This window comes from Gekko japonicus, unplaced genomic scaffold, assembly GCF_001447785.1.
Source record: "Gekko japonicus isolate JY-2015 unplaced genomic scaffold, Gekko_japonicus_V1.1 scaffold232, whole genome shotgun sequence".
Lineage (NCBI taxonomy): Eukaryota > Metazoa > Chordata > Lepidosauria > Squamata > Gekkonidae > Gekko > Gekko japonicus.
Genome location: NW_015162481.1, coordinates 143,962 through 155,798, shown reverse-complemented (window position 1 = coordinate 155,798; position 11,837 = coordinate 143,962). Strand labels below are relative to the sequence as shown.

Sequence of the window (11,837 nt, the reverse complement as noted above, 5' to 3'; positions counted from 1 at the left end):
GGCTTCAGTCTGAAATGGCACAATTTAAATTTGGCTAATCATAGCCCAAACCACACTTGCAAACTTTTCTCAAACTGTGTTTTAGTGCTGACTGTGTTTTTCATTTAAAAAAACCCTATCAGTGCAGAGGTAGCACTAATTGTAGCTACTTCCACACTGGAAAGGGGGAGGACAATGTCCGCCTGAGGAGGAAGGAGGGTTCACCCGAGTGGCTCTAGTTTGCTAGAGGCTGGTTTGCCTGAGGCAAGGAGGTCCTTTAATGGATTTGGATAGTCAAGAAAACTCAGAGGCAAGAGCTCGGTTTGAGTCTAGAAGCACCGTAGAAGCCAACAAGATCTTCAGGGTATGGCCTCTTGAGAATCAGAGTGCCTTTCGTCAGATAAAAAACTCAAACCTAGCTCTTCTACTGCCCTCCTGAAACTATCTCACACAGGCAAGATAACTTGTTTTTGTGAATGTGGTTTAATAAAAAAACAGACCACGAAACAAACTTTCTTTTGTCCCTTTTAGTTGTTGGGGGCTTCCTACAGCAATGGACATGCCCTGGAACCTAGTTCCACTGCACCTTCTGGTCTCTGGTGAAGCCCCCTTACTGCTACTTCCCTTTCTTTCCTCATACTCTCCTCAGCTTGGTAGGTCTGGCTTCCCAATGTTTATGATTCTCAGTGACACCTGGCAGTCTGCTAGGTCATGCTGACTTGGGGCTAATGCCTGCACTTAGAGCTCAACACCCTTTATTTTGCCCTGTATTGGGGAAGCTGAATTGCTAAAAAGAGGAAGTAATCCTGTCACCTACTCATAGCTATGGAATTTAGTTGCCAACACACTGGAAGCCAGAATAAGGGTCTTTCAACCACAGCATCCCTAATACTCCTCACGGGTTCTTTCACGTTGGTACTGTGGGCAGTCACTTTGGGTTGACAATCAGGCACGAGCACTAAGCCTGAAAGAGATAACAAAATTCAGCTTGGCCTTTAAGTGTGCACTTGGCTGGACTGGATTCAGCACCCCACCCCAGTCCAACCTCAACCAAGGCTGATTGCACACAGAGGGTTTTGTCTGTTCCAGCAATTCTAACTGTGTGCCATTTATTTTTGTTTCTACATGATGTCATCCTCCATCCCTGCACAAATCATAAACAGCCTCCCCCCCCCACTAAAAACTTTTTAAAAACACACAGGGGGGAAAGATCTTTTCTGTCATGGCATTGTTGGGACAATCATTTTCATGTGCCTGGAAAGGAAAAGGTACGCTTTCTGTTTGAATTAAAAGAAATGCCTCCTGCATCCCATTTCACTGCATTTACAGTGTTGCCTTAGTTGACGCCAACAAAATTGAGGTTTTTCTATTCCGGAAGGGTCAGGGCAACATTACACTGCTGTTATTACATCACAGGAATACAAGCAGCACACGTTTTTCCTTGCTCTCAATTAGCATTTGAAAATTTTCTGGCGTGATCTCTCTGCCCTGCTTCACCCAAACAATAGGTGTTGAATTAGTCTTTTCAGTGTAGATGACCTTGATGGGACACCCAGTCCTTTCTAGTGATTAGTATTACCCAAGGATTCAAGTATTATATTGTTTTGAAGCGGTGCTGTTTTTTTAAAGTGTAGTATTCTTACACTATCCTTGAGCACCACAGTTGCACTCCCAGGTGGGTGGAGTACCGTGACAGTAGGATGACAACAGTGTGTGTGTGTGTATGTGTGATGCAATCCACATCTGATATGAAAGGTGTAAAAAAGGATTACCCAGTGCTGTGTGGAATCTCTGTTGCAATTGTGAATTGAGCAATAATCACACCCACGACATGACCACCACAGAACCCTCCACTTGTGTGTAATCAGCTCAAAGAGTGTAAATGTGAACGTTTTTGAAGAATGGGATATATATTTAATAAATAAAGACCGTAACAGGCCCTTTAAAAACTTGGGACTGTTGTTTTAAATTAAGTCTTGTTATTTTAATTTGCTTTCCTTGGGAGTAATTATGTAATTAATTTACTGAGGGCGTTTAAAGAGATGTGATTCATATCTTTGGAAAAACTTGTTTTTCTCTCTAGGATAACAAGAACGTTAATAGACCAAGATGGTCCAAGTTGGAGAGAGAAGCTACCCCCGATACCAGCTGTTCCTGTTTCTGCTCAGTTACACCGGTGGGATGGAGAAAACTTTGTTTCAGAGACAATGCAAAACAAAATGGCACCCAGGCATCAGGATGAAAAACCAAAGATTTCTGGTATTTTAATGTATTTTAGTGTGTATCAATATAGTAGGCAAACTAATTTTTTAAAAAAAGGAATTAGACATTATTATAAATAATATTAATAGCTATGTTGCATAGTGGTTAGAGTGCCAGGTTAGGATCTGGGAGACCCCGGTTTGAATCCCCACTCTGCCATGGAAGCTTGCTGTGTGTCCTGGGGCCCATCACACACTCTCAGCCTAATCTATCTCACAAGGTTGTTGTGAGGATAGAATGGAAAGGAAAACAATATATACCACTTTGGGTCCTAATGTGAAGAAAGGTGGGGTTTAAATGAAGTAAAACAAATAAATGTGTACTTATCTGAAGAGCTTCTGTAGTATGTCTGCATGTACCAGAGGACATTTAAGCTTTTCATCCTCTGCAGTTGCTTGTAACCCTCTATTCCCATAAAGCCATCCCAACAGTCAGGACCAACTGGGGATCTCTAGCAGAATCCAAAGAGTTTCAGTCCGAAATAAAAATTGGGAAACCCTCATTGGGTACAGAGAAGCCCTTGAATGTGCATACAGAATTCATGGATTGTAACTTGTTACTTGACATTAAATAGTCCAGTGATAAAATATTTTCTATATCTCATTCAATAAGATCTCCAGTTTCACAGAGGTCCATCAGTGGCTATTAGCCACAAGGTATAGATAGGGGCTCTGGGGCAAGTGATGCTCTGTCTTCTTGGTGCTTGGGGGGGTCAACAGTGGGAGGGCTTCTAATGTCCTGGCCCCACTGGTAGACTTCCTGATGGCACTGGTATTTCTGGCCACTGTGTGACACAGAGTGTTGGACTGGATGGGCCTTTGGCCTGATCCAACATTGGCATCTCTTATGTTCTTATGTTTCATTTTTAATCTTGGCTGACAGTAGAAAACTGTTTACATGCTTGGTAGCTTCCACTGCCAATACAATTCACTGTATGGATTGTCCTGTTGAAAAACATGACCTTGTGAAGGGAGATTCCCCGAGGAATGAAGAGGCTTATACTTCATGAATTCCATTCTCACTTTCTCAATGCCACAGAAGCAGTGCAAGAATTTCTTCTCTGGGCAAGGTTGCTGTTAGTGAATCCCTTCTATTCTTTTGGGAAATAGGTGAAAAAGCAGAAGAGATGTTCAAAACTCTTAAGAGTAAAGGGAATGAATTTGTGAAGAAGGGTAAATATGAAGAAGCATTGAGAAAGTACAATGAATGTGTGGAATTAAATTCTAAGGAATGTACCATCTACACTAACAGGTAAGTTGGGATCTAGAAGTATGTTTGCTTTGCATACTATCCAGCTTAATTAAACCCCAGTAAGAGTCTGCCTTTGATTTTTGTAGAAAGTAGATTATGTTTAAGACTACTGATAGTTGTGAGCAAGAGCTGCTTCTTGTATTACAGCTTTTTGTTATATGAAAGTCCTTAGTGAGGTGTGAAAAGATGAAACTTTTGTAGCAAAGATCTATGCCAATGTAGGTTTTTCCCCATTCTGGTGAACATTAGGGCTGATTGATCCCCATATTCGATCTCAAATATGGTCAAACTATGAGTCCAGTGGCACCTTTAAGACCAACAAAGTTTTATTCAAGGTATAAGCTTTCTTGAGCACACACACTTCTTCAGATACAGTGAAATGAAAATTACTATATAGATATAGGTAGAGGAAGTGTGCGTGCACACAAAAGCTTCTACCTTGAATAAAACTTTGTTGGTCTTAAAGGTGCCATGCCACTGGACTCAAACTTTGTTTTGCTGCTTCAGACGAACATGGCTACCCACCTGAATCTAGGGTCAAATTATTATGGCATCATGCACATAAAACTGTAATCTGATAATCTGCCCTGGGATTCTGTGAGTGTTTCAGTGTGTTCTTATGCAGTTCTGTTTCCTATCAGAGCCCTCTGTTACTTGAAGCTATCTAAATATGAAGAGGCCAGAAAGGACTGTGATTATGTTCTTCACATGGATGACTCCAATATAAAAGCTTTGTATAGGAGAGCTCTAGCATACAAAGGACTACAGGTAAGGAAGGACAGGAGCCAGGCTGTCATTAATTGACAGGTATTCAATTTAATAGCAGTAACATATGGTATGGGATGTAAGAGCAGTATAACGAAATCCCTAATCATTATAAGCATTAGTACAATTTAGTGACGGGTGTATGTTCCTATTACTTGTAGAAATAAATGGGGCTTGAAAGTTATTGCTGGTTTAGGGACACCCAGGATGGGACTTGGATACAAACCAAGTGGGTCAGTTGGGGAGTATCAGGACGAATAGTGGTAGTTGCTACTATGCCTCATACTCCATATGGTAAGGAGGTCTGACAGCAGATAAACACTCCAAACAGTAGTCAAAAAAGGTGTCACAAATAGGAAGGCCAGAAGTGGTTAACAGACCCTGTGAAACCTACAGAAGGCTTGGTAGCGTCAGAGAGGCTGGGAGAAAAGGGGACAGGGTGATAGCAGAAAAACACAGTAGCTGGGAGATTAATTGGACTGCCTTTGAAGAGTTTGTCCAGCAGCAGAAGACTGGAGTTTATGAGACGTTGTTGAGGCCAACCAAAGTCATGCCAAGTAGCAAAGAAAGTGGGAGTTATGGTTAACCACCCCTGTCCCAAACTGGAGGCCCTGGGGGAGGATTTGGTGAGGAAGCGGTTACTGGAGAAACACCTGTGTCATGCTACTCTTCACCCCCTAAGGACTACTTTTCTTGTGATACTAGGCAGTAATGTGAGAGAATAACTGGAAGTAGGCTAATTTGGACAACATCGTCAGCATTTTCTTGTGAACATTGTTTCTGAAATTTCACTTAGGGCCGATCTGAGTTAGTGCCTGAAAGATGAGTGCCCCCTACAAAAAAACCCCATACATTTCCCCCATTTCTTTTGTACCTGTTCACAGTAATGGCATTCCCCCTTTCTTCTGCTATGGTACTATTTTGTCTTTTTTGCTGACTGCACGATTCCAGCAAGTCAAGAGTCATATAATGAGCAAGAGAGCACAGTGCAGTTTAGCCAGTCAGATTTGGCTATTGTACTGTTGGCACTGAAGGTGAATAAAGCAACAGTCTTGCGGGAGAGAGGGAGAAAGAAATCAAGCCATCGTGTTGCCTGGATAGTCATACAGCTTTTTCTTGCTGAGCTGTGCCAGATTCCGTGTCTGCCCTGAGTAGTGCCATGCAAGATGATAAAGAATGCATCCTCCCATTACCTAGGCAATATGAGGCATCTGTAGTTGACCCTGGGATGAATATCATGCCATCTGTATAAGAACAAGCAGGAGAATCCCATCTTTCTTGTCTCACATACCTCACTGGGCCGCCCACTCACCATCAGTGCTTCCCTGTCTCACGTAGCAATGACGGTGGTGGGGGGGGGCGGTTCCAGCTCCCCCTCCTCCTCTCCCCCATCCACCTGCCTCCTGCCCTGGCACATGAGGTGGTGGCTTTGCCCCTCCTCCTGTCTGCCCACCCATCTGGCATAAGCAGCAGCAGCTCCAGTTGTCCCCTCCTGCCTACTTGACACAAGAGACAGTGGCTCCAGCTCTCCCTCTCTCTCTTGCCCATCCAGCTTAGCCAGCAGTGATGGCTCCTGCTTAGAGATGTAAAATTTCCAGAAATTTTGAAGCTAGGAAAAAAACCCGTTTTTTTTCGGGGGGAAATGGAAATTTTCGGAAAAATTGAAAAAAATGCTACATTAGCATTTCTTTTGTCTTTTCTAGATTGAAAGTCATTCTGTTACTTTAGGAACATAAAATATGACTATGGACATTTTTATTTGGCATGAAATTATCACAACTAGCATATTAAAAATATAGTGTATCCAAACAATTATTACAAACAGAATACCCACCCACATGCAAAAACAAAACTGAAACCTTTTTATTTTCTTCTGCCAATAGCACCTCCTAAAGGAAGAAATGCATCTTGCATTGGAGAGTTCAGTTTGTAACCTAGGACTGGCTTGTCCTCAGTGCACAGAAATTAGATCAATCTGATACCATATATATATATTTTAGAAATGATTTGGAAAATATTTGAAAGCAGGAACAAGAAAGGGAAAAAACTAAACCTAACAAGGAACTCCAAAACCAAACAAAGGTTAGTGGAAAGGAGGGCCAATATTAAAACCTTTTCATAAAAAGAGGTATATAAAACATATATAGGGGCCCAATTACAACCAATATATATAAAACTTTTTTAGCCCTGGTTATGGTTATGTTTTATATATATTGGTTGTAATATATGTTTTAATTTGTTATTATTAATAAATACATGTACCTCTTTTTATGAAAAGGTTTTAATATTGGCCCTCCTTTCCACTAACCTTTGTTTGGTTTTGGAAAATATTTGAACACCTTGTCTTAAAATATTTTATTCATCATGTTAAAATAAAACGTTCCATAATCATTTTTTCTTTTCTTTTTTCAATTTTTCCAATTTTTTTGGGGAAAAAACAAAAAATCTTCAGGGAAAAAAACGGAAAAAAACGTTTTTTTCCCGAATTTTTCCGGTTTTTTTCCGGGCCTTCACATCTCTACTCCTGCTCCTCCCCCCTCCCCACAGCCGCCATGTAAGGGAATGATCCGTTATATTCTGTGCATAAGAAAAGACAATGTTATCTTCTTGGAAGGTGTATTTTTCTGCAAACCTGGCCCCATTCTCCATCTGTCTGTCTGTCTGCATGGGGTCAGGTTCAGCATTAGATATAGGATATGGCTCCCACTTTAGGCAAACATAAAATAACATTCAGAATTTCTGCTGTCTCTGCTGTGGTCTTACTGTCAAGGCATGAAAAGAACTGGAGGAATAAAAATCATATGGTTGATATGTGTTCCACATCATATCCCTGCTGAATCTTCTTGTCTCTTTGTGTAAACAATTGCTCCAGCCTTTATTGAGCCCTGCTGTGCAACGGAGGGCAGAATAGAAATCCAATTTAAAAATGTGCTTCACTTTTCATACCGCTGCATTCCTGGGGGAGGTATTGTCAGGATGCTCACTAAACCATCCTCCATGTTTCCCGGGGAACTAGGCTGAGTACTGTAAATTTATAGGATTCCAGGAGCCTTGTAGAGGGAACCCAGTAGGTGTTGTTTTGTTCACTCATTCCTGACAGCCAGAAGCCTGGATAGGAGCTACATCTCTTGCCACCCCGGTGGATTCCTAAGAATGTAAGAATTTCCTTGCAGGATCATATCACAAGCTCAGTGCTGTTATCAGGAGAGATACATGAAAGAAGTCATCTCCGTCCCAGTTCTTCTTACCAAAGTCCTGCTGCCACACAGTTCTCTGTGTGTTTATGAAGACTGTGAGATTTCAAACTCATTCAAGTTTGATGACCAGTAATTTTCTAACTTTCAGAACTACAAAGCTGGTATTGATGATCTGAATAAAATTCTTCTAAAAGATCCAAATATTGAGGAAGCAAAGAAGGAGCTACAGGAGACAACCCAATTGCTTAAATTGAAAGGTGACGATACAGACAACAGCCGGCAAAAGCAAAGGAAAAAAATTGAAATCCAAGAGGTATTCCATGTTTTTGTTATGTATTAAACCTACGTGGGCTTGAACTGTTTTGAGATTCAGAGCACTACATGAAAGTTTTAAGAACTACTGGGATAATAGGTCCCAAATGTTATTTGACAACGTACTCAGCTTTCAAGTTGCTAGATCTGGGGGTTATTGATCTGAGAGTTCGGGGGTCCATTTTGGACAAATCATTGCAGAGCCATGAATCTCAACAGCCTGCATCTTGGTGGATGGTATTTTAGAGCTTCTGGATTTAGTGTTCCATTAAGAGAATCTTTTTTTATTGCCATGATACTGTAGTATCGACTTATATATTATTCCATACTGTATATAATGTTTTATATTGTATCCAGGCTCCAGCAGGTGGAGTGAATGTCATGAATTGATAGAAGTGGATCTTTCAGATTATGCTCTGGAACAGTATGCTGGGTAGCATGGAGGGCTGGCATAAAAAGAGGGTATTGCCCCAAATCTCCACATATGTGCCCCAGACCATGGAAATGTCTCAGGTTTTTTTCATGGCAGAGAGGCAATGTGAATCAGCCCAAAGGGAAGAAAACCATGGGATAACTTGAGACCTTTCTGTGGTTGGATGTTTACACACCTACATAAAAATTGCATAGGCTAGGCTAGGCCCATGTACATCTAAGTGTATACATCTAAGTATAGAAACTACTGATGGAATGTGTAAACAGAGAGCCTGGACTGGGTCCAGAGAAGGGGGTTCGGCAGAAGGTTTTTGTGCCTGTTATTGGGCTGCAGGTGATTGGTATGCAGTCCCTGATCGGCTGTTGGGCAGGAGCTGGGGATAAGGCCCTGCACAGTGACTAGTTTCCGTCCCTCTCTGTGGCTCCCCTCATAGCACATGACTGCAACGGTCAGCGTCTGAGGGGATCCCCTCACTATGCTAAACTACTGTACCGATACTGCATCACCCTGTTCCAAGTTCATAAGTTATTGCTTAATGTGAGGGTTTCTTCCTGTCCCCTGAAGCATCTTTTCGTGCTTCTGCTCCAGCCTGCTTGCACGTGCGAACTTGTTTCTGAACACAGATGGTTGTCACCAGATTTAGGCAAAGGTGCTACATAGCCTGCATTCATAGATACTAGAAATAATCTTGATGTTGACTTTTTGCTATAACTTCTCTGATTTCTTAACTGTGCCAGATGATAAATTCATGGATCATGCATTGCCAAGTAACAAGGAACTTCCGTATAGTGTGATGCCCTGCTCTGCGCTGTGCATGATTACATTGAGTGGGATTGATGGAAATGGGGTCTTTCCTGCGTGCTTGGCCCCCCTCCCTCTTAGTGGGTGTCAGTGGCATGCAGTTGGTCCCTTCCTACGTTGTCATGTTGTTTACCGGGCACCATTGGATCACATCACTCAGAAGCCACTTCCCTGCTGCAGGCTGTATGTGTGAAGGGAGCCATAGACACTAAATTTAGGAAGGTCCAAGAGAGAATAAAATGAAAAGGGGAAAAAAACTGGGGAAGAACTTTCCCCAGAGAGAGACTGTAAATATTAGCTTAGCTGTGATGAGGGCATAATTTCCGTCTGTGTGTTCTTGAACAGCTCACATTCATTTCGTTGGGGCTTGTGTAGGAGAAATTCTCACAGTTATGAAATGTGTGTTGCATACATATTGCTGAAAATACGTTTGTGGTTGTTCCTCGTTAAGGTGAATGAGTGTGAAGAAGAGGAAGCCCAGACTTGTGCTTCAGAGAATGCTGCAGTTAACAGCCAACGGTCAAAAGGAGAGTTTGAAACTACGGTGCCACTGAAAACCCCAGAAAAGTTGGTGATTTCTAAGCCATCAAATGCCTATGAATTTGGCCAGATGATAAATGCTGTGAATGCCAATAAGGACATCACTGCCTGTGCAGAGCTCTTAACAGTTATTGAACCAAAAGATTTGCCAATGCTGCTAAGCAACAAACTTGAAGGAGACAATTTCCTATTATTTATCTATGCCCTGCAATCTGATGCATTTTGTCAGGACCCTGGGCTGGTTTATCAGCACCTTCTCTACCTGAGCAAAGCTGAAAGGTTTAAGGTGAGTAACTATTTCTTCAGTTTAATATCTTTCTGAAAATGTACCAGTAAAAAGTTAATGAAATGCTTGCTAACACTAGTAGTCCCTGGATGTTTAGAAAAAGCTGTTTATAAGCGCTAACCTCACAAAAATATTTTTGTTCCTTTTCAGCTTGTGCTGAAACTTCTTAGTGAGAATGCAATGGAGCAAGTTCAGCAGCTGTTTGAATCTCTTTCCAAAGAGCAAAATGAACAATTTTCTTTACACGATCTGGAGAGCCTTAAAAGAGACTTTGAACTTTAAAACAACTTTGTTTTGGAACTGCCTCTTGCATGCATTCCCTTGATGCCTGTAGGATGGGCATATAAACTATGCAAATCTGCATGGGGTACAGTCCGTTTCACTTGGACTGCTGAGTATGCTGCAATTTTATTTTATTTTTTAACCGTTCATGCGCATTGAAAATCTGCTCTTCCATCTTATGGTAGCATATATTTTTATCCTACAGAGTACACATGCATGTTTTTATATTTATGGGCTGTTCATTCACAGTGAGGAAAAATTGATTGAATAAATGAGACCCTGAGGTTATATGAGGCAAGGAGCATGTGAACCAGGAGGGTGCAGGAGATGATACCATTCCTAGTGAAGCGAACAGCCCCTAACAATGTAGCTCCTGTGATCTAATAATCAGAATATGCTCAACTACATTCAAGTGTATTCAGGAGGCTATATATGGCCACCCATTTGTTAGTATGTTTTTTGGTCGTATTGCTCTGTTCTTGTTATTCAGAAGAACCTTCTAAACAAGTTGCTTTTCAGAAACCATTTTTAGTATACAGTTCTGTGGGGGGAAAGTCTCTTGTACAAGCCCCATTGGCATGAATGGGCATTCTGTGTTGCTTTTATTTTCCTGGGACTTCTGTGGAACGCCATTCCCAGGGAATTGTGCACATAGGCTTCACTTTTTGTTTCTTGACGGATAAAATGAGTACTCTGTGCATCTAGCTGCAGCACAGATGAAACCACCCTTCCCCCCCCCATCTGCCACTTGTGCAGGCGCTCCTGTTGAGTGCACTACTATGTTGTCTTTAGAGGGCAACACTAACTCGTTTATTCTCATCCTGTTATCAGTGCTGCTAACTGAAATATATGCAGTGATGTGTTTGAGAGGTCTGAATATCTATGGCTACATCAGCCTTTTGGGAGGGTTGTAACAAGGGATAGTTTGACCCATGTTACAGCCATCTAAGTGAAAGCTCCGTTTTATTTTTCTGGGTGTGCAAAGACCCCTTTCTGTTGCCTGTGCAATTCTGGTGAATGGCAGAGTTGAGAAGCAGGACAGGCTATGTTGTTAAATGTTTTGAAGCAATAGAACATTTTTAAGCAAACTGGAAAATAGTAATTTATTATTAGTGTGCATATCACATTTTATTATGGCAGGGGTCGCTCAGGTACTTGCACAATTTTGAAGGTGGTATAATTTATCAGTGGCTATTTTTCCTGTAACATTTAACAAAGATATGAATTTAAAAAATCTTCTGTTCTGTTTTGGTTAAGAGCTTACCTACTTGTAGTTCTTTTCCTATTTAAAAATAAAGATATTTGGCATATTATGCACATTATTCAATAGTCCTTTTGGTGTGTTGCTTAATCATTTGTTTAGTCAATTCCATATTTATTTCTCACTATTTACCTCATTTTTGGATGCTCCAGCACGTGCGGGTTGAGCTCAAGAGTCGATCGCCAGTTGTGACCACGGATGATGAACATTTGACAAACTGTGTCTGTGCTTAAGCTGTTCACATTTGATCATACAGATTTTGTCTTTTTGCATATCATGCTACTGCTTCCTATAGCTACTACTGATCCAATGCTACCCTAACCTTGTCTGTTATGTGCCACATTGTACACAAAAAATGTAATACTTCACAGTTACTGTGGTACAGTTTTGAGGAGTCAGCATGTCTATCTTATTATTTTCCTGATTCAGTGATAGTTTACGGTAAAAAGCCAGTGGACTGTCTGGACT

The 11,837-nt window shown here is 41.3% G+C and overlaps 1 protein-coding gene across 1 annotated transcript in view; it reads left to right on the top strand.

Annotated features, from left to right (window-relative positions):
* The window catches only part of SPAG1 (sperm associated antigen 1), a 42,214-nt gene extending 30,805 nt beyond the window's left edge, over positions 1–11,409 (top strand). The window contains exons 13-18 of the mRNA XM_015405867.1: positions 2,063–2,238; positions 3,351–3,492; positions 4,134–4,260; positions 7,603–7,767; positions 9,452–9,826; positions 9,977–11,409. Coding sequence (XP_015261353.1) covers positions 2,063–2,238; positions 3,351–3,492; positions 4,134–4,260; positions 7,603–7,767; positions 9,452–9,826; positions 9,977–10,108 — 1,117 coding nt within the window. The 3' untranslated portion in view covers positions 10,109–11,409. The remainder of the gene's footprint in view (positions 1–2,062; positions 2,239–3,350; positions 3,493–4,133; positions 4,261–7,602; positions 7,768–9,451; positions 9,827–9,976) is intronic.
* Positions 11,410–11,837: the final 428 nt, after the last annotated feature.